Genomic DNA, 23278 nt, shown 5'->3' on the forward strand with positions numbered 1-23278 from the left:
AACTGTAAAAACTGAATGTATGGAACAGTGATCTGCAACATTAGTTTTAATATTTATTACAAAAACATCAAAATTTTTACAACAAATTCTTATAAATATCTTGGTATTGCTCTTGGCACATTTAATTTAAACAAAAGCTTCAATGAAGTCTACAAAACTGCATCGTCAAGACCATAGAGTTCTACTTTCACTTACTAAAAAAGAAGTTACAGTTGTTTATAAATCTGTTGTTTTACCTTGGTAACATAACAGATTTATAAATGGATTTATAAACAATGAAGTAGTTTATCTTAGTCTTATATTTACACAATATGCTTGTTTCAACTTTCTAATTCAATTCAAAAACATTTTTAATCAATGATTTTATACATAATTTTATATATATTTTTATATGTTATATTAGTATATATATATATATATATATATATATATATATATATATATATATATATATATATATATATATATATAAGATTAAATTATTATAAAAATTGAAACATTTAAAAAAAATCTTTTTTATGTTTTTTTTAACTTTTATACTTAAGTTATATGAAAATTGCAAAAAGTTATTTTGTTTAAGAAGTTTTTTTTTAAAGAAAAAAAAGTATTCTATTCGATAATAAATCAAAGATGATACTTCCATTTCCAGAGTAAAATAATCCTTTTTATGCAATTAAATTCCAAGTGATAACAATATTTTAATAAAGCGATAACAAGCATTCCTAATTTTTATCTTTGGAAAGAACATAATGTAATAACATCTGTCATACATATTAAATTTTTTTAGGAAATTGTCTCAAATATTTTATCAATTTACAACAAACGGCTGGATAATGAACAACTTCAAACACTTTGTCAAAAAAGCAGTTCAAGCAATCCCTTATGGCTAGCGCTGGCTTGCGAAGAGTTACGTGCTTTTGGTACATTTAAATTATTGAAGGACAAAATTGTTAATTTACCTGATGATTTGATCAAGTAAGACTTGGAGTCATTAAAATTTGTTTTTTTACTCAGAACAGCTTATGACATCATGCAATATGACTTTATAAAATGACATGATCCTAGAATAAATTACATAAATTAAATATTTTTTTGTTTTTTTAAACAAAGCTTTTAACAGATTTTTACAGTTTATTCTTTTGTTTTTTGTACAAAGTTGTTTCCACACTTGCTGAAAATATAAATATAAGTTATAAAAATCATAATTGTACAATTTTTTAATTTGTTACATAAATATGTAATTAATTATGTAGTTTATATGGATATATTATTAATTTACACTAGCTGTCTGGACCCTGTAAAATACGGTCTTGGTAAGCCTATTTTACAATGACCATTTCTATACTTATTCCGCATTTCAGTATTTTTTAGTAAGCGGTAGGAAAATCTACCTTTAAAAGTTATGCATTAAAAAATAATTTATAACATAATTAACTTTAAAAATTTTAAACGCTTCAGTAGTCATTGCGCGAACCACTATTTATCAGTGCTTTCGAATATTAGTACCCAAAGCGGGCATTCTAAATAATATTTAGAATACCCGCTTGAAATATAGCAAATAATTACAATTGGTATAAAAAGTTTGAAAAACATTTGGAACTAAACTTAATAATATTTGGAATAATTAACTTAACATGACCTGTATAATACTGGTCATGGTAAGTATATTTCACACCAACCACTTCTATACTTATTCTTTATATAATCGTTTTGTTTTAATAATTTTTGGTAAGTAGTAGAAAATAAAATTCTGTCAAACGTGTTTTGAGTTAATAATAAATGTTCAATACTATATAACTATTTATTGTGAAATCTATAAAAAAAAACGGGCACAAACTTTTTTTGTTTATTAAGTTTCTATTAAGTTTTTATTAATTTTTTTACATACTATCTGCAACTTATTAGGACCTTGCTCCATTAATTAGTTTAAAAAAAATAAAAGTTTGAAAGTAAAATCTTTTTTCCTATGAGAACAAAAGTTATCTCTTTAGAGTGTGTTAAATGCGCAGACTTAATATAAATTTGCTAAGACAGAATTGAAAAAATTTTATAAAAAAATGTGGAAGCACAAGGATTCGAACCACGGCTTTTTATTTCAGAATGTTGCAAGATAAACACTTTTGCCACTAAGGTGTATTGTTGGACAAATGTTTTGACACCATTTAATCAACAAAAGATTTTATAAATAAATTCAATAAATCAAAATTAAGGAGATGTTGCCACAATCCAATTTTGAAGTTAAATAAAAACTCTAAAACTTGATATATTTTTTAACTTTAGATAATTTGAAGTTTACTTAAGTAAGATATTTGCATACACACTCTTTCACATTTTTTTATACAAAAAGTGCTGCAACTCTTTCTCCCCATTAACTTGGGTGTAAGTTTGGCTGCTGCGAGTTCTCTGTAAAATAAGCATGAATGAGTAATGAGGGCAGCAGCAGCACAGCATTAAATTTGATATTAAAATATTATAGTATAACTAAGTATTTAGTGTACACAGTTATATAGTTAATTATGCTGAAAAAGTAAAAGTATGAAGTAAATAATTTTTTTAAAAATTTAAAAATACATTTATGAAAATGATAAAAATAGTAAAAATATTTTCTTTTTTTCCCCAAGCTTAGAGACAGAAGTGTTTACTCGATTTGAATCAGAAACTGGAGGTGTACTAATGAGAGCTACTCTTTGTTTGTTAGAAGTCTCCAGACATGGTTTGTTAGAAACTGAGTTATTAGCACTACTTGGTGATTCAAAGAATATACAATGCACAGAATATATTGAGGTTAATATATTTCTTATATATTTACAGGGTGCCATTGGAATAAACTCTTATTTAATGTAAATTTTCAGTATTTCAGTTTTTATATATATAAGAAATTTGTAAGTTTTTCTGAAAGAAGGAAATAAATGCTTGTATATCAAGTTTTACAAAGTTTATTTTGGTAATTCAGTATGGGCACAAACAGTTTCACATATCCATTAATATATGACAACAGTTGCATATTTATTTTTCATGAAGTTTATTTGCTTAAACAAAATCCTTAAATACAACCCTTACATTACCTTATATAATTATTGTATTGTTTAAAGCAGAACATATCAATAGAAAATGCATAAAAGTAACTTTCAGGTTTGCAAAACTAAAATTATAAATATTCAATATTGAAAATCTTTAAATATTTCATTTAAAGTTAAGTGTTAAATTTTTTTTATTTTTTTAACAAAAAAACAAAAACAGTTTCCTCAGTTTTAAAGTGGTATTTTTTTTTATTTATCCTCAAAATTTTTGTTAATAAATGTCACTAGTAATGTTTGTGTTTATTTTCTAGTTTCTTTTAATAAAAGGTATAAAGAAAGAAAAAATTATTCTGCTGTTTTTCACTTTTTGCTGTTGTTATTGGGACTCTTCTTTGTTAAATTAAAAATTAATAACATAATGAATTTATTATTAACATAATGAATTTATTACATTTGAAAATATTTACAACATAATGGTTATTATTTACATAAAGGGAGAAGATGACAAAATAATGGAAGCTACAGAAACAATGGGTATCCAATCAGCTATCACTTTAGACACAGAGAAGCATGAAGTTGAACAATTAACTGATCTGTTTTCCAAACAAGTAGATGATACATACAAAGTAAACGAAACTAAGGAAAATGGTACTAATGTGTAAAATGTCTTTTAGTTGATTTTATTTTACATTAAAATTTCGATTTTCAGACTTGGTTTTGAATTTTGTTTTCAAAGAATGGCACTTATCTATATATATATATATATATATAATATATATATATATATATATATATATATATATATATATATATATATATATATATATATATATATATATATATATATATATATACATACATATATATAACTTGTTTCTCCGCACAGCGGCCTTGTTTGTCAAGGTTTGTGTTTCGGAGTTTTAGAGTTGAGAGAGGGTTATAACCACTATTAAGTAGCCTCCTCATCTGTAGTGGCCTTCTTGGCCTTGGGGAGGTGAATAACAAAAAAAAAAAAAAAAAAAAAAAAAAACTTTATTCTCTTGGCTACCAAAGTTACATTTTTTTACTTAGTTCTGGTTTGAATAATCTTTTTTTTTATAAAGAGAGTAGGATAAAAGTATAAGAACCAGGTATGCTATTTAATGATGGAAGAAGGGATGCGGTCGCCTATTTTACACAACTTAAGAATTTTTTCAGTCACACCCTTTATTTTCGTTCCACTTAATGAATCAGTCAGTCTATTTATTTTTAGACTAATTTGAAATGTTGTAACCCATTCTTAACTCTAATTTTGATAAATTAAAATTCAAATATACATTGTATGTTAAACACTTTAAATCAAAAATTTAAACGATCCTTTGTAGCTTAGTAAGTTGTTGTCAAGTAAAAAACTGCTCCTTTAGGTAGCTGAATGATTTACTTGTTCAACAGTACAAGTTTTATAGAGTATAACAATTTCAACAAGTTCACCTTTCATTGTGCAAAACACCTGATCTATTAAATCTAGAGAAAACCACATTTTTCCCATTACTGAGGTACTTACATTACTTAAATAGATATGCTAATTGAATGAGTTCTCTATAATCACCTCTGTTGAAATATTGACTATTATTTTGGCAAAGATTGATAATGAGGTCTTTTTTGTTTATCAAAAACTGTAAATTTTGAGGGATGTCAAGGTCTTTAATAGTTTGGCAAATCAGATGCTCAAAGTTTTTTTACTGAATCTAAAAACCAAACAATGCAGTCAATATTATATAGCTTATAATACTGATGTTAGTATAATTTAATGTTTTGAATGATAATAAAATATTCTACTAAATGCACATGAATTGTATTACTATAAATCAAATACCAATGCTACATTACCTTTTATAATAGATTGATATTGGGACCTTTTGAAACCTCTTCAAACTCTTTCATACATGAAATCTCCAAACTCTTTTATATATGAATCAGAATTATTTATCCTACGTGGTGTTGGCAAGCAAGCCATAGAAAGCCATGGCCTGTTAAATATATTTTGCACTGAAACACAGCCTGCAGCTATAGCCCCAATGTTTGATTCTGTTGTGCCAAAAACTATGCCTGCCCCATAATCTGTACTGTTACAATTTTCTAGTAGTTCATACGTTTATTTAGCAATTATTGGTCTCCATCTTCTTTGTGGACTTATATGGCAGCATTAGTACACCCAGTAATTTTACACCTGAACATTCTAAATAAAAATATTTTTAGAAACAACAAACAAAACAAAAACAAGCATTTTTAACTGACTAATATATTAACTTGATGTAAATTATTTACTAGTTCCTGATATTATATCAATTGAGAACTTGCACAGATTTTTTTTTACAGCTGAAAGAAGAATAGAAAGCCTTTCTTTTTTCTTACATTTTTGTTGTCAAGGGAATCCATAAATTTGCTATCCCAATGAACTACCAACTTTTGGAGATTTCCAGGAGCTTTTTATCATAGTAAATTATAGTAGTGTATTTTACAAATAGTAACTTTTTATCATAGTAAGTTTGCTCAATGTTCTTAAAGATCAGAGCAATAATAAATTAGTAAAAAAATTTAATTTGATTTTTATACATATAATTTTGATTTTTATATTTGATTTAATTTGGTTTTAATACATCTAATTTTGTTTTTGACAGGGAATTTTTCCTTCTGTAGGTTCATTAGGAAGAATGTCTATATATTAAAAAATTTCAAATTTAAAAAAAAATACTTCACAGGAAGTAGGGAATTGTTATAATTAATTATATAATAACATTAAATTAAAAAATTAGTTGTGAAAGAGAATTCTTTCGAATTAGGATAATTTTAGTTTAGTCATTTCTTTTTATAATTTTTAAAAGGTATTTATTTTAGAAATTAGTTCAGACTATTAATTATTGGATAATAATTTCAAATTTTTTTTTGCAAACATAGCATACATTTTTTAGAAATATTATTATAGGCAGGTACAGTTTTTAGAATAGGCCAGCTTAATTTAAAATTAATATTTTTTTCTTTCCCATCGGTTAAGCTGACATTGTTTATCAGGATTTGTGAGGAAACAATACTTTTGTAAATAATAGTTTTTTTCTAAGCATTTGTCATTCATAGGGCATTCAATTTGCGATTACAATTTTCAGCATTTTTTTTGAACTTTATTCGAATATAAAAACATTAAACAATCAAACAACCACAAACAATCTTTTTAACATAAACAATACACAAAGAGACTATGCTATCAAAATAAATTTGGCAAAAGAAAAAATGGCCCCAAACAACAGCATAAATTTAAAAAAAAGAATCAAATTTTGGTTAAAACTGTTAAACAGTTTATTTTATTTGAATATTTTTAAATATCTTTTCAGATTTTTTATAAGAATAATATAAGGGAAGAAGAACATTATTTAATATAATACTACAATTAACATTTTAGTAGGTTTGCACTGGTAATCACAAGTTTCTTCTGCTTATAGACAAATTTTGAAAAATTGTGTCAATCATGAAACTTCAATTGAGTTTGAATCAAGTTTTCTTTAAATTTCAAGTTTTTACTATTTTTTGTGAACCTCACCCCCTCCCCCATAAATTAAAGTCAGGCTTAATCAGATTACATAAGGGTGGCTGGATCACCATAATATATATGTATGATATAAATTCTGAGGGCTGATATACATATATATGTTTATAATTTATTTAGAAATATTTAGATCTAATTTATTCAGAAATATATGTTTTTTTAAGCACAAATATCAAGACAGAAAGACAAGCAGGTTAAATTTTTGCCTGCCAGAGATTGGGGTGTTATCTATAAAAACTTAAAATCATTACTGCGACCATGTGGTGATCTTGGAGAAGGACGGTTAGACTTTTATCATCGTTCTCTGAGTAAAGCTGTTCGAAAAAAGTAATTTGTTGTTTATTGTGTAGTTATATGTAATAGTTTACACACACATATACAGAGAGAGAGAGAGGTATAGGTTTTTATAACCATGGCTTAATAGCAAGGTCTTTGAGTCTTTAATCAACAAATTTCTCACATCGCATTTTGAGTCAAACTTACTGTCAGAAAATCAATATGGTTTTTGATCCTCTCGCTCTATCGCTGACTTGCTGATTGCTGTGACTGTAAGATTATATTGTGCATTAGATGAAGGTGGAGAGGCTAGGGCTGTTGCTCTTGACATATCTGAAGCTTTCGACATGGTTTAGCATGCTGGTCTTCTCCATAAGTTTGTTTCATATGGTTTATCTAGGAAATTAAGTCGATTTTTTCTAAGCGCTTTATTAAAGTCATCCTGGAAGGCCAACACTCTTCTTTATTTCCAGTAACTTCAGGGGTACCGCAGAATTCCATCCTTGGTCCTGTTTTTCTTCTTATATACATTAATGATCTTTCTGACAAACTTTAATCTAAAGTGGCTCTATTTGCAGATGACCCAATTTTATACTCCTGTCTTGACAAGAAGTTTTCGCTTAGAACATACAGCCGATCTTGAATCTAATCTAACTTCTGTAACAGATTGGTCTAAAAGGTCCAAAAATGCATTGTAAGCTCTGCTCTATCTGCTAAGCTCAATCTGCTAAGCTTATAGAGTATAACTATCTGCTAAGTTTAGCTTTTCTATCATTGTTAAGTTGCATTCTCTTTTCTACAAATACTATCATAGTCCCTGCTAAAAGGAGCCATCATCTCTTGTTCCATCAGCTAATTCTCATTCTTGCTTGACTTTTCCTTTGGTAAAGTCTCGTTTTTTTACTGTATCTGTCCGTCCATGCTCTAGAAAGTTTTTTTTGTCTAGTTTTTTACTCTGCACCTCAACCCCTTGTGACACTCTCATCCATCTTCATGTTTCCTGACTCATAAAACAATATTTAGAATATTTCACTCATAAAAAAATTAAAAGATTGCTAATTGTTTATTTAATATTTCAAATATTTTTTAAGATACTTTGAAGGCAGTGAAGGTTTTACAAAACATGTTTATAAATATTGGCATGGTGTATTGGCGAGCTATTTTGAAAATATTGATGACATGGATAGAAAAGCTGAAGTATGCATTTATTTTACTACTTTATTCAGCAAGGGAAAAAATGTTATATATTATTTAAATGTTTACAGGAGGTAATTTTTAAATTTTATACAAGTAATTATTTGTTTTGAAATTTGAATCCCCATAAAGCTTGCAAGTTACTGTTAGTAATGTTGGAAGCCAATTACAATTAACAATTTATTTGTGTAATTTATTATAAAGGTTTATTCTTTTACAGTGATTATTTCTACCCACTACTTCCTAATTTTTTCCAAGAACATAAGAACATAGAAAGGTGAAACCTTTGCTTTGAATGGTGAAACCTTTCAAAGCAAAGGTTTCGCTCTTGGTGCTTTGAAAGGTTGAAACCTTGAAACCTTTTACATCAAGGTTTGTGTTTTAGAGTTAAAATGTTTTAGAAAGTTGAGAAAGTTTTTTAAATTGTTTTAATAACACTTTTAAAAAATATTTAGTTAACTATAGTGGCTTCCTTTGTCTTAGAGAGGTTAAAAATTTTTTTTCAAGTTTTTCTGCTTTTTCTGAAGAAACAGTCAGGATTTCAGTCCTTATTTAAAAATTATAAAGTTTATAATATATATATGTATGTATGTATATATATATACATACATACATACATGCATGCATACATATATATATATATATATATATATTTATATATATATATATATATATATATATATATATATATATATATATATATATATATATATGTATATATATATATATAACCTTTGACAACTAAAAATCCGGACAAAAAGAAATTGTGCGCAAGTCATATTTAGTTGTTTAACTTTGCCACTTCGTTACATTATCAAGTAGTGTATGATCAAGTAATAATTTTACATTGTTTTTGTTTGACAATTGTCAATTTAGTTGTCATAAAATGTCGTCTAAAGAGAAGCTTCTTTGAAAACGTGTTGTATGTTTTTATGAACGCCATAAAAGTGTTGGCAAAATGTTTACTGTAGAACATTTTTTGAAAGAAGGTATATCAAAAAGTACAATTTACGATATTTTAAAATGTGGTACTGTCGAAAGAAAACAAGGATCCTGACGAAAGCCCACAATAATGACCAAGAAAAATTTGAAGAAGTTAAAAACTCAATTTAACAGCAAAGATGGCATTAGCCAGCGCGATGCTGCTAGAATATTTGAGTGTTCCCAGCAGTATATCAGCAGGGCACTCAAAAAGCTTCAAATTAAACCAAGCAAAAAGCAGAAATTGCCATCCTACACCGAAAGTCAAATTACTACAGTAAAAAAAGATTGTCGTTATCTTGTGAGACATTTTGGTAACAAAAATTTCATTTTGGATGATGAAAGTTATTTTACTTTAGGTAAGCCCCAAATGCCTGGTAACAAAATTTATTACACAGACGACTCTTCTGTTACACCACCTGATGTTAAATTCAAAATGCGAAGCAAATTTGAGAAGAGAGTAATGTTATATATTGTTGTCTCCAACAGAAGAGTTTCAGAGCCATTTTTCAAGGAAAGTGGTCTAGCTGTCAACCAAAGAAGTTTACAAAAACCAATGCTTAACTAAAATTTTAATCCTATTTATTAATAAATATCATTCAGATAATAATTACATATTTTGGCCCGATAAAGCATCGTAACACTATGCGAAAAGTGTTACTGAGTTCCTCCAAAGCGAAAATATTCCTTTTGTACCAAAGAATGTTAATCCAACCAATCTTCCTCAATGTAGACCAATTGAAGATTTTTTGGAGAACAAAGTTCTTTAGTGTACAAGGATGGTTGGAAAGCTGGAAATATTTCACAACTCAAGCGTAGAATTAAAAAATCCTTGAAAGAAATGGACACAACTGGTTTACAAACAGCTTGCGCGAACATTAAAACAAAGTTGCGCAGAGTAGCGGATAAAGAACCCTTTGTGGAAACCATTAATTTTATTGTATATTATATAAAATTGTTTTAAATAAATTATTTCATCAAAATTAACATTTCTTCTTATTCCGGATTTTTAGCTGTCACCCATTATATATTGGTTATATATATATTATATATATATATATATATATATATATATATATATATATATATATATATATATATATATATATATTATATATATGTGTATATATATATATTACATATATATATATATATATATATATATATATATATATATATATATATATATATATATATATATATATATATATATATATATATATATATATATATATATATATATATATATATATATATTGGTTGTTTATGTATTATATTATATTAAAATATTACAAAAACTTTTGAATGTAAAACAGTGCTCAATGTTACTATAATAGAGCAATAAATATTTAAATTTTGTTTAAATGAAAAACAACATTATTAATAGTACTTAAAGTTTTTGCATACATGGCAATCATCAGCTATTATACATGGCAATCATCAGCTATTAACTACATTAAAAAAAAAAAACCTGTTAGAAAAAACAGTTTAAAAACAAACTCTTTTAGAAGTAGAACGTCTTCTAATGCAATAAAAGATGTAACTATCTAAACTCCGGTTATCAAAAGAGTATTCTTTATTTTATTTTATTTGGTATCTTCGGAGTTTTAAAAAAATGTTATTACTACAAGAAAGCTGACCCAAAATTAAAAGATAAAATAAAGAAGGCAAGCATGTTTTGTAAAACCATGATGTTTATGATAAAATCAAGCTAAACAGGTCTTTTGAATATTTTTTTACTTTAGAAGATCACAGAGAAAATTTTGCCAATAACCCTACAGTACAACATTTTAATCCAGCAAAAAATGAGCTAGGAAGAATAAGCAAAATTATTTTATCAAAAATTAACAATGAATTCCTCAGTAAGTTATTAATTTTACGTCACTGATTGGTTTTTGAAAATTAAGGATAAACATCTTTACAAATTTTTAGTTTTCGACATCAATGATTTTTATCCTTCAATAAGTGAAAAAATACTTATATATATATATATATATATATATGTATATATATATATATATAAACATGTACATGTGACAATGGATAAAGGTTGGCTGCAAGAGCAGGTCCAACTATGTTTACAATGCATTTTTGTACCTTGTCAAAATGAAAAAGGGGATCATTCAAAAATCCACTCCACATATAGCAACAATATTCCATACAAGGATGGATTAGAGATTTACAGAGATATAGATAATTATAGAGATATTTATGTAAATATAAGAGATATTTATAGAGATAAAGAATAGAATCCGGAGTATGAAAGTAGTGAGTACAAAGAGATGCAACCTTAGTAAATGTTGGTTTTGCAATGGACTTGGTAAATGGTTTCCAAGTAAGATCAGAAGTAAGAGTAATTTCTAGAAGACTAAGATTAGATGACTCATCAAGCACATTACTGTTCATAAATATAGGAAGATCTAAATTATTGCAAAAATGATTACCTGAAAAAATTATCTGTGTTAAAGTTTACCAGCCACTGAGAGCCCTGTGCTGTAGCAGCATTGAGATCCTTTTCAAGCTCAAATATCTCTTCCAAGCAATCAGAGAGTTTTGGCTTCTTATTAAGACAAGTATAAATGGTAGTATCATCAGTGAACCTTAAATGTGAGAATTTCTGGAAGATTGTTAATGTGAATTAAAATAATATAGGGCTGAGATTAGAACCTTGAGGAACCCCTGAAATGAAGAAGAGTGCTGTCCATTGAGAAGACAGCTTATGGAGAAGACCAAATTTTATCAAAGGTTTAAGAAATGCTGAGGGTGATAACCTTACCCTCTCCACATCTATCTAATGCATGATAAAATCTATTGTTATCATGGTTAACAAAACAGCAGTAGAAAGAGAAGATCAAAATCCATATTGATGATCAGAAATTAACTTATTAGATTCAAGATGATAGAATAGGTGTTTATCAATTTAAGACTCGAAAACCTTGCTTATAATAGTAAGAAGACTAATGGGATGGTAGTTAGACAAGTCAGATTGCTCTCCAGAGTTTTTGAAATTAGGGATAACAGATGCCACTTTCCAGCAGGCTGGAAAACAAGACTCCGAAAAGCAATTGTTAAATAGTTTTGAAAGTATAGGTGACAACTCTGGAGAACACTTCTGCAAGACTATAACAGGTATGTTGTCTGGACCACAAGCTGTTGATAGTAAATAACCAGGTTTGAAATTTGACCGGGGCCAGGTTTGATAAAAAACAACCAGGGCAGAATCTGCAAAAACATTAATACATACTAAAGTTTTTTATTTAAAATTCATGTTATATTTTATATATACATATATATTTATATATTAGCATCCTTATAATTAACATGATCATCATCATAATACACATTATCATCATCATCCTTATCATAATCATCATCATTAACATCACCATAACCAAACCTTAGTCTTCCCTATTTATGTTGTTTCTTTAATATAAACAATCTTGATCATTTTCTTTCTTTAACTAAAGCTTGTTTATACCATATGTAATGCATTCTTTACAAGTTTTCTTACTTCTGCCTCTGCCATTTTCTTTTGGGGCTGCTACTTTTCTACATCCTGATACCCAAATCATTTTAATCTTCTGTGAAAAACATTGATCCAAACAATGTTTTTTCTACTCTCTGTCTAAGAATATAGCTTCTTTTCTTGTCTTGTTAGAGTTATACCACACATCCATCTGATCATCATCTTCTTATTTGGCAAATACTACACCATATAAGTACTAAAGTTTATATAAAGATATTGTAAGCCAGCATCTAAATAAATAGCAAACATATATGTTTATATATTCATATATTATTCATATAATGTATGCTTAAAAGCACTACTTACCTAACCTCCTAGATCCAAGCGAGTATGTAAGCTTTATTCTTTCTTGTCAGTTTTAAGTCAAATCTCATTTTACTCCACGTTTTTCACCTTTTTGTGCATTTGCTATATTAAACCATAATCGTTTTTTTCATCTTTTATTTGCAAGAACATATATTTTTGAGAACAAATGCCTTTTTATTATTGCAAGAAGTCAATGTAAAAAAGTTCCTTTCTGATGCTAAGCTCCGTTATTCTCAGTTTACTAAATCTTGAATATTATCTCAGATGTTAGGTTTTAGAGACTTTTGGAAAATTTTCAACAGTGTCAATAACTAAAGTAAGCCTAACATTCTATCTCTAATTCATGGGTCTGATCTTTTTACTTCTCCACAGAATAAGGCAGATTTTTTTGCAAAGAAATCTTACTCTAATTTAACTCTTGAGTTTAATGGCCTCACTCTTCTTGCTATTCCATTTAAATAGATTAAGCCATTGTTAGGCATTTAAATCACTTCAGCTTCCGATGCTAAAGTTATTTCTCAATTAAACCATTCTACAGCTTGTGGTTCACACCAAGTTTTCTATCATAGTCTTAAAAAAGTGCTCTCCAGAACTCTCCTCAATTCTCTCTAATGTATTAATAAGTGCTATATAAGTGGTTCCAATTTTTAAAAACTCTAAAAAGTAGAACCACAGACCTCTCCAACTATCCTATAATTAGTCTTCTCTCTATTATTAGTTTTTTATATGAAGGTTTTGAGATTATTAAATCATTTCTTTCTAACCACAGTATTTAAATCATTCTCAAAAGCCTCCACACTTCTTCATTTCCAGTAACTTCAAGGGTTACTGGAATTGGGAATGGTTACAACTGCAATGTTCTTTACTGTTATCTAAAGTAGCTCTATTTGCTGACAAATCAACTTCATACTCTTGTCTTGACTAAAAGTCTTTACTTTTTGATTTGTTAAAACTAGCATCCAATCTTTACTCTGATCACCTTTCTATAACAGCTTGTGACTTGCTGTGGGTTTTGTATTTAATTCCAAAAAAACTCAGTTATTTATTCCAAATAACCATCACAATATTGTTCACAATACTATATTGACAAATAACAACCCTCTCACTCTTAGACAAGGTCCGAAAGCACATTGTAAATGTAGGTGAACCAGCTTTATCTGCCATCCTTTAGCCACACTACTATCTCCGTAAGGTTCTATATCTTTCTTTTTTTTACAAATACTATCATGTTTGCTGCTCGAACAAGCTATCATCTAAAGTCCAATCCAACAAAACTCATTCTCATTTGGCTTGTCATTCAGCAAAGCTGTATCCTTTTACTGTATCGGTCCCTTTATGCCTTAAAAATTGTTATTTATCTAAGATTTTTCCTCGCACATCAAGAAAACCTCAAAACTCTCACCCATCTTCATGTTTTTTTTACTCAAACAACCTACAACTATTTATGTCTTCAGTTAACCGTTTCCATGTTATTCCACTTTATAGTGGTTGTTTGCAACTTTGTTGGAAGTGGTTTAGTTTAAATATATAAGTAAATGCATAAATTTATAATATATAAGTAATTTTTTCCTTGACCAGGTTATCAACCCCTGTTAAATCATATAATTTTGCCTAGGCTGGGTTTAAAAATAGTCTCAATTTTTGTTGGGGCTGCGACTCCAGTCACTTACTAGCTATAGAAGAATCTAAGCAGGAAACCACTTTAGAAACAGAAGCTGGAGTGATGCAAAATTTCAAGCAATGAATCAACCTGTTTGTCAGCCATATCAGGTAGGATGTGGTTTATGTTGATGTGATTTGTCTTTAGGTCAGGTAAAAAAATCTGAACCATGCAAGAGAGGAGGAATAACAGATTTGTCCTTATTATAGACCCTGTTAAAGATTCTCCAGTCTCTGGAGCCTAAATTTTGAGTTAAAAAATGAGATTTTTTGATTTGAGAATGATGGGCTTTGGCATTAGATAAAACCTTTTTACAATAGTTTCTAGCAATAGTAAACAGACGTCTGTTTTTTGGAAATTTGTTTTGGCAATAGATATAGAAGTAATGGTTGCAATTAGAAATGCAGCAGTACAATGAGAGAAAAACCATGGAGATAAGAATTCTTTCCATATTTTTTGTGCAACGATTCTAAAGAATTCTTTTTATAATAGTGTCAGCATATTCCACAAATGTATGAAAATTTACAGTACAGACATTTGTGACTTCCTGTAATTTAATTTTTGGTATAAATTGAAGTTTTTTTAATTTGATCATTCATTTCTGATGAGTCTTTGTTGATGAAACACAGTGTGAAATGAAAAAGATTTTTGCTAAGTGATTTTCTACTACTTTATAACAGCTCTGTTCTTTTAAGAACATTGAGCACTCTATTTTGAATTCATTTTAAAATTGTTTAAATATATATATACATATATATACAGTGGGTTGCATAAATATAGAGTCACTACTTTGTTCAAGTGAAATTTTTTTTTTTTACAATTATCTTTGAAACCAACTAATTAATACGATTAAAAGCATATTAAATGTCTTAATTAATTAATTGTTTATTGAATATATGGTATATGCGTATTAAATGTCTTATGAATATATGGTAAATGAATATATGGTATATATTCAATTATGGTATATATGGTAAATGAATATATGGTATATATGAATATATGGTAAATGAATATATGGTAAATGCGTATTAAATGTCTTAATTAATTCTTAATTGAATATATGGTATATGAAAATATGCGGTAGTGGTGTAGTGGTAAAGCGCTTGCTTCATAAGCGAGAGGTTCCGAGTTCGATCCCCACCACGTCCCAGGTAGTACCGCGCTCAACTTGTTTCTCCGCACAGCGGCCTTGTTTGTCAAGGTTCGTGTTTCAGAGTTATAGAGTTGAGAGAGGGTTATAACCACTATTAAGTAGCCTCCTCATCTGTGGTGGCTTTATCGGCCTTGAGGAGATAAATAACAAAAAAAAAAAAAGGCATATAATTGGAACAAGTTAGGTTAACCAGTCTTGAATAATTATTAATTTAATTGGAACATACCTGTATTATTAATGTTGCAAAAATATAGAGTCAACTAGAATTTAACAACTTAAGTTGAATATCTCAACAAAATGTTATCCAAGCGATCTAAAATCTGGTGGTTGATTTCTTTCGAACTATATAAACGTTCTTGCGAAAATAAAATAAAATTATCATTTTTATATCTTGAGTTTTTTGCATTGGTAATTATTTGGTAAAGTAAAAAGACAAAAATGGGCAGAAAAGCTGTTTCAGACAAGGTACAATGGCAAATTGTAGGTCTGCTAAAAGATAAAACAAAAAGCCAACAAGAAATAGCTCGAATGTGCAATGTTTCACTTAAATGTGTACAAACAACGTTGAAAAACCACGAGCTACATAATGATGTCAAAGATTTACCAAGACTTGGTAGGCCTTTGAAGCTAACTTCAAGAGACCAATGTTATCTCTATCGAAAGGTTAGACAAGACCTTAAAATTTCTTACCGCGAACTTGCTGAAGGGTTCACAAATACGTTAGTGTTAGTAGGTGGAGTGTACAAAGATGCCTAAGTAAGTAATGTTTTAAAATGTAATTTTAAAACATTACTTAGGCATCTAAGTAAGTAATGTTTTAAAATTAAATTTTTTGTAAAAAACCGCAAAAACGCAAATTTAATTGACTAAAATGTTTTTAAAAACATTCAGAATGTTTTTAAAAACATTCAGAGTGTTTTTAAAAACATTCAGAGTGTTTTTAAAAACATTCAGAGTGTTTTTAAAAACATTCAGAGTGTTTTTAAAAACATTCAGAGTGTTTTTAAAAACATTCTGGTCAATTAAATTTGCGTTTTTGCAATTTTTTTTAAAAACGATTAATTTGTAATTAAGTTAATGGTTTTAACTTTCTGACAACATGGAAATGTTGGACAAAAGTCAAAAGTAATTAAAAGTGGCGTATTTGTTGACAAAAGAATCATTTTTTACCTTCCTTACTCCAAAATGCAACAATTTAGAACTATATATATATATATATATATATATATATATATATATATATATATATATATATATATATATATATATATATATATATATCACATATAAACTTTGTGCATACATACATATATAAAACATAGACACATACACATGTATAGATATATTACTTTATTGTTTCTTAACTGTATTAAAAATATTTTATACTTTTATAAAATAGGTATTACCTTATCATTTGGAACAACTTTTTGATAAGAACAGATTAATTCAATGTTTATTAGAATGGCCTGTATTTGATCGCTTATATGATGAAGATTTTAGTATAGATCTGCTCAGGTTTTGGCAAAAGGTTACAACATGGAGAATCTTTTGTTATGAGATTTATATTCTGTTATATATATTTGTTATATGTTGCTATATAAATTTGTTATTTTTTCTTATATATATATTTGTTATGTTTTGACGTATTATATTTATTATTTATGAAATATAATGTTTTTACAAATGTTAAGTGTTTGAACTTTTAGGCAGGAGGTTACTCTGTTGCAGCTGCAATGTACAAAGAATCATTAAAACTACTTAAAAATTCCAGTAATAATAATTTTGTCGCTTTTGGAGATCAGATGGAAAAAGTAGCAGTTTTCTTGTAAGTTTGTTCCTTGTGTACTTATAAAATCTTTCAACATTAAAGTATATTTTTGTTTTATATTAATCTTTTTTTATTAAAAGGTGTAGAATTATGTATTGTTAAGTTTTACTTTTTAATATATTTTTCAAGGATACAGGCAGGCCAGTATAGTGAAGCCACTTTGATTCTTGAGGAGAGAGTTGAATTAGAAGAAAAACTGCTTGGTTCAAGACCTGATAAATTAGCTGATGTTTATCAAATGATGGCCAAGTGTAAAAGTGAAGTTAGTTATATTATTTGATTTAACTACAACTACACTAAAGATTTTCTTGATTACCATTATTAAAATTTTATATCTATTCGTTTGTAGATTGTAAAGAATAACAACTTTGTCACCATGTCTCAATTAGATGAAGATATAGAAGTTGTAGACATTTGTCGTAAAAGTCAGTTGTTCAGACAAAAACTTCAGCAGACAGATAAGCATAAGGTAAAAGGTTGATTAAATAAATAATGTTGTTAAAAAACTAATATTGTATGAATTTTTATTTAATGTTATTATTAGTGAGTAGTAAATCACATGATGCTGGTGACAGTAGTTGTTTGATAGATAGAGTATAGCAGTGGTATAGCAGGTAGAATCATAATATTGAGGTAAAATGAGCAAAAGTTGTTTATTAACAGTATCAATTTAAATATTATTTCTTATCAGTTTTCAAAACAAAAACACCTCTTTAACTGCCATCAAATTGTATTAGATGTACTAGTTTTTTACTTGTTAGTGTTAAATTACTTATTAGTGTTAATAGTTCATAGTCTGATTCACGATTCAGTTCAAAAGGTTCATATAATTAAGGTAAAAAGAAATATTAGGGATAATTATTTTTGCATATTTTTGACTGAAAGGTTTTGTACTCAGGAGTTGTAAAAAAGTTGAAGAAAAGTATTTTGGTTTGATTTGGGCTGACTTGAAATATTCATCATTGTTTGATTATTATTATTATTTTATTATATTTATAATAGTTAATGTTATTATTAACATTAATATATTTTTCAGTTGATTGTTTACTTTAGGTATCTATGAATTGTAATAACCATATGAGAAAAAATATATTGATCAATTGATTTTGAAAATTTGAAGCTTTATAACGTACTTAGATAATATTTATATATGTTTACATTTTCTTAGTTTAAAATGGCATTAAATAATATTTTAATGTGTCATCATTTGAGTATAATTGCTGACTTGAAAAATGATAACAGTTACAGAGTAGAAGCTTTTAAAGTTATTGATGAAGCTATTGAAGTTTTTACAGAGGTTTCAATTTTCTTTAGTTTGATTGTTTTTAACATATGCCACAATTTTTATTTAACATTAAAATAACATTAAAAATTTAAATTTTTGTTAATTAAAATCTTAGATGAATGATATAGGTCATCTTGCTGAAGCAATAATGAATAAATCTTTTGTAAACCCACGACAACCAAACTTTTTTGAAGAGAAAAAGGAGGTTAGATCTTATTTAATAGCATTGTTTTGTTGTCTGTTTGTATAGGATCCCAAATTACATTGTCATAAAAATGTAAAAAAAAGTTAAAATACTTTTAAGTTTAAAAAATGTATGCACAGGTCTTTTTAGCGGTTTTCAGGTTTTTTTTGTTCTTTTTAAAATACTATTTCGAGTTGGTTAATTTGAAATTAAAAGTTTAAAACAAATAAAAACTGCATTTTTGTTTTATTATTATACCCTTTTACTAAAACTGTAAAATGTTCAAAAAATGAAAAAGCCTTAGCTTTATATTGTTAGCTATATATTTTGAGTGCCAAAATTTTAATGAAATTTATAATCTAATTATAAATATATTATCATGTTAATCTATTATATATTGATATTATACGAGGAAAGCATTTTCTTTTTAAATATTTCAACAAAATGAAAATTGAAATGCCTCATATAAAACATGAGATGAAAAAATTAACTTCGAATAAATTACTAACACGTTTAAAAAATATATAATTATATTATAATCAATTAAAGATAGTTGTCAAATAACATAAAATTCTTATTTCACATTATATCTATATATATATATATATATATATATATATATATATATATATATATATATATATATATATATATATATATATATATATGTGATATATCATATATCATATATCATATATCATATATATATATATATATATATATATATATATATATATATATATATATATATATATCAAAATGTGATATATATATATATATATATCATATATCATATATCATATATCATATATCATATATATATATATATATATATATATATATATATATATATATATATATATAATATATATATATATATATATCAAAAAATTTTTACAATCTTATTTAACTGTATAGCCATAGCTGTTAACTTCTCACTGTGTTGAACATTTTTTTTAGACACAACAAACCCTTTTAATGTCTTGTTTTGGTTTTGAATCTTTATTTCTGATATGTTTTTTGTGCTTTTTTATGTTTTACTCCTCCCCAAAGCCAAGAAAGCCACTACAGTTGAGGAGGCTGTTTTATTGTGTTTACAAACCTCTCTCAACTCTTTTAACCCCAAAACACAAACCTTGATTAACAAGTCCACTGTGTGGAGAAAAAGTTAAATGCAATACTACCAGAGATGTGAGAGAATACCTGGCCACTATCCATACAGATAATATTCTGGAACATAACTACAACCGACACTGATACATTTAAATTGACACTTCTTTTCATTGGTAACGGATGCTCTCTATACTTAATATTCAAGTTTTTAATTCTTGGCTTTAGAAAAAACGGCGGAAAATATAACAAAAGAATGTACCAACTGCTGTGGCTAGCTAGAAACATTGAGAACCATTCACATAGATGGTTTTATTATGACATCTATCTCAGTTCTATGAGATATTTAAACATGGATTCTTGTCCGCGGAATGGAAAAACCTCAAAGAAAAACAAAATGATTTACCCATATTTTATCTAGAATAAAAAAATAAGGTATCACAATAAATGCATTTTATACCTTATTAAAATACATGCTAACCACACAAGGACTACAAGGCCAATCAATGCAATTTACTTTTCACATACGGAACACCCCGAAATAAGACAAAAATAGATAATGTTTAGCATGTGTTCTTTACAAGACTGATCCATTTTTTTATTACTTTTACTATCCTTTACCTGACATCAATAAGTCAGTTTGTTTTAGTTTTGCACTATACAGTCTTCAATAGCGTTCTTATGGTTATTATGTAAATAATCTTTGTTTTATAACTCTATTTTTTCAGTCCGCTAGACACCCTTTGATCGATTATGCGTCTATGACCTGTGTTAGTCCACTCTCATATAGCATTCTACATATTGAATTATTATTCATTTCTGGTGTATCCACTAATTATATTGTGTATTAGCTGGCTATCTTGAGTTATCTATCAATTTGTTATTATCTAAAACTATTTCAGCTGAGAGTTCTCTGTAAAACTAATTTCAGTTAAGAGATCTCCGGCTATCCGGTGAGATTTATATTCTCTGAACTATTTGTCTTACTAAAATCCACATTACGTTTGTTTACCTTTACAACATACTATTTTTATCCTAGTTCATATTGTTACTAGTTGTGAATTCCTGGATTGTTATAAATACATATATGTGTACATTAGGCTGACAAATAAATGCATTAAAAAATATATTTTTTTTCTTTCTTATGCTCTCAACCTTTTATTTGGTTCCATTTAATGAAAAAATGTTATTGGGAAATTTTTGATGCATCATGTTAATGTTTAGGGGTTGGTCAGCCAGTTTTTTAATTTTGCAAGAATGCTTGAACACACAATTTTTTATATTTCTCATCACTTATCACATCTATTCTATTAAATATGTTGAGATTATTATCAACATTTTATTATTTCCTAATCTCATGAGTCATTATGCATAATACACTTTGTTTTTTTTTAGAAAGTTAAACATTTTTAGAAAGTTTTTAAGAAAACCCACTGTAATACTTCATCATCCACTTAAGTTATTGAATCAGTATTGTACTACTGCCAAAATTAGTGCATCATCCTGTAATTCCAAATGAGTTCATTTTCTTGAATGAAATTTTTTAAAACACATAATTTGATAGATATTTATGAAGTCGATTTATAATGGAGACTAGAAGTCAAAATGAAGTATGGTGTATTGGTCAAGCTACAGCTGTGATCACAGGACAAAAGTTGCCATCTAAAAGACAAGTTTTGCAAACTTATTTTTTCTTTAAAAATAACAACAATATAAGAGAAAGTGCAGTCTTTGTGACAGATCTGGTTCTAGACTTTTGGCAAAGAGCTAGAGTTCCGACAAAGCAACGTTATCATGTTATAACAAATGTAGAAAAACTTGTTGAGAAATACGGAAAGCTGAAAAAGAATAAAGGTCGCAAAACAGAAACTCAGCAAAAAAATGAAGAAACTTTTTCTCAAGAAATCAAAGAACTATTTGATATTGCTCATGAAGATGCTTTAAAATTAATCACAATAGAAGAAGACAAGACGGAAGAAAAGGCTACATGGGTTCAGTTGATTGTGAATTGTTCAAACAAAAATAGCGTATTTTAGAGGGAAAAAAAGCAAGCGAAGAAAGAGAAACAAAAGAGCTAAATAGAAAAGAAAAAAAAACGTGTTCAACAGTCACAGACCCAGTTTTGACAGAATCAGACTCCTCTCAGGGTACTGGTAATGAAGAAGATGACTTTGTCCCATCAAGAGCAAAATAACTGAAAAAGAGGGAAGAAACAAAGAAAAAAGAAAGTGATTACTTCACCATTTTTTTCAGCTCTTGATCGTTTGAAAATTGCGAGTCGTTCTGGTTCCTTAGTTTTGTCTACAATTTGTCAAGGGTTAGGTGCCAATATTGAACATGTTTTAAGATCATATGAATCCTTCGATGTGCACGTATTGAAAATCGTAAAGAAGTTGCAAAAAGAATCATTTTAGAACTCAAGCCACAAGTTCCATTAACTGTTCATTGGGACGGAAAATTATTACCTGATTTGAACAGTAGAGATGAAGTGGATTGACTGCCTATATTAGTGACAGGATATGATGTAGAAAAACTGTTGTCAGTCCCAAAACTGGATAAATGCACCGATGATAAAATGAGTCATGCAACAGAACAAGCTTTGAAAAATTGGAATATTTCGTTTGAAAAAACTGTGGCACTCTGTTTTGATACTTCAAGCAACACAGGTATAAACTCAGGTGCTTGTACCTTGTTGGAAAAATTAATTGAAAAGTCTTCATTATACACAGCCTGTCGACACCTTGTTCATGAAGTGATTTTATCCCATGTTTACAAAACTTGCTTTGGAGCATCTTCTGGTCTAGAGGTCAAGTTGTTTCTACAATTTCATGATCAGTGGAGTAAATTCAATTCTGAATCTTGGCTCTTAACTGATGCAGATCTCAAAGTGTATGGTTCGCTTGTACAATCAGCAATAGAATTTGCTGTAAATATGCTGCTAGAAAAAAACAACCTCACAATGATTACAAAGAATTTTTGCAACTGTCAGTAATTTTTTTAGGAAAAACTCCTCCAGGTCAAGGTGGAATAACCTTTCGTACTCCTGGTGCTATGCACCAAGCATGGTAGATGGTAAAAGCACTCTACTCTATTAAAACCTACTTGTTTCGATATCAATTTCATTTAACAAAGAATGAAGAGAAGAATCTTCTACGGTTTTCAATTTTTTCAA

The 23278-nt window shown here is 27.8% G+C and overlaps 1 protein-coding gene across 4 annotated transcripts in view; it reads left to right on the forward strand.

Annotated features, from left to right (window-relative positions):
• Window positions 1-23278, forward strand: part of LOC136080623 (TPR repeat-containing protein DDB_G0287407-like) — a 98370-nt gene that overhangs the window by 72208 nt on the left and 2884 nt on the right. For all 4 annotated transcript variants that reach the window (XM_065797512.1, XM_065797511.1, XM_065797510.1 and 1 more), the window contains 11 exons: window positions 788-975; window positions 2622-2784; window positions 3515-3668; window positions 6765-6927; window positions 7968-8073; window positions 17099-17227; window positions 17406-17524; window positions 17657-17789; window positions 17877-17996; window positions 18696-18824; window positions 18928-19017. In XM_065797512.1, coding sequence (XP_065653584.1) covers window positions 788-975; window positions 2622-2784; window positions 3515-3668; window positions 6765-6927; window positions 7968-8073; window positions 17099-17227; window positions 17406-17524; window positions 17657-17789; window positions 17877-17996; window positions 18696-18824; window positions 18928-19017 — 1494 coding nt within the window. The remainder of the gene's footprint in view (window positions 1-787; window positions 976-2621; window positions 2785-3514; window positions 3669-6764; window positions 6928-7967; window positions 8074-17098; window positions 17228-17405; window positions 17525-17656; window positions 17790-17876; window positions 17997-18695; window positions 18825-18927; window positions 19018-23278) is intronic.

Source organism: Hydra vulgaris, chromosome 05 (genome assembly GCF_038396675.1).
Source record: "Hydra vulgaris chromosome 05, alternate assembly HydraT2T_AEP".
NCBI classification, from domain to species: domain Eukaryota; kingdom Metazoa; phylum Cnidaria; class Hydrozoa; order Anthoathecata; family Hydridae; genus Hydra; species Hydra vulgaris.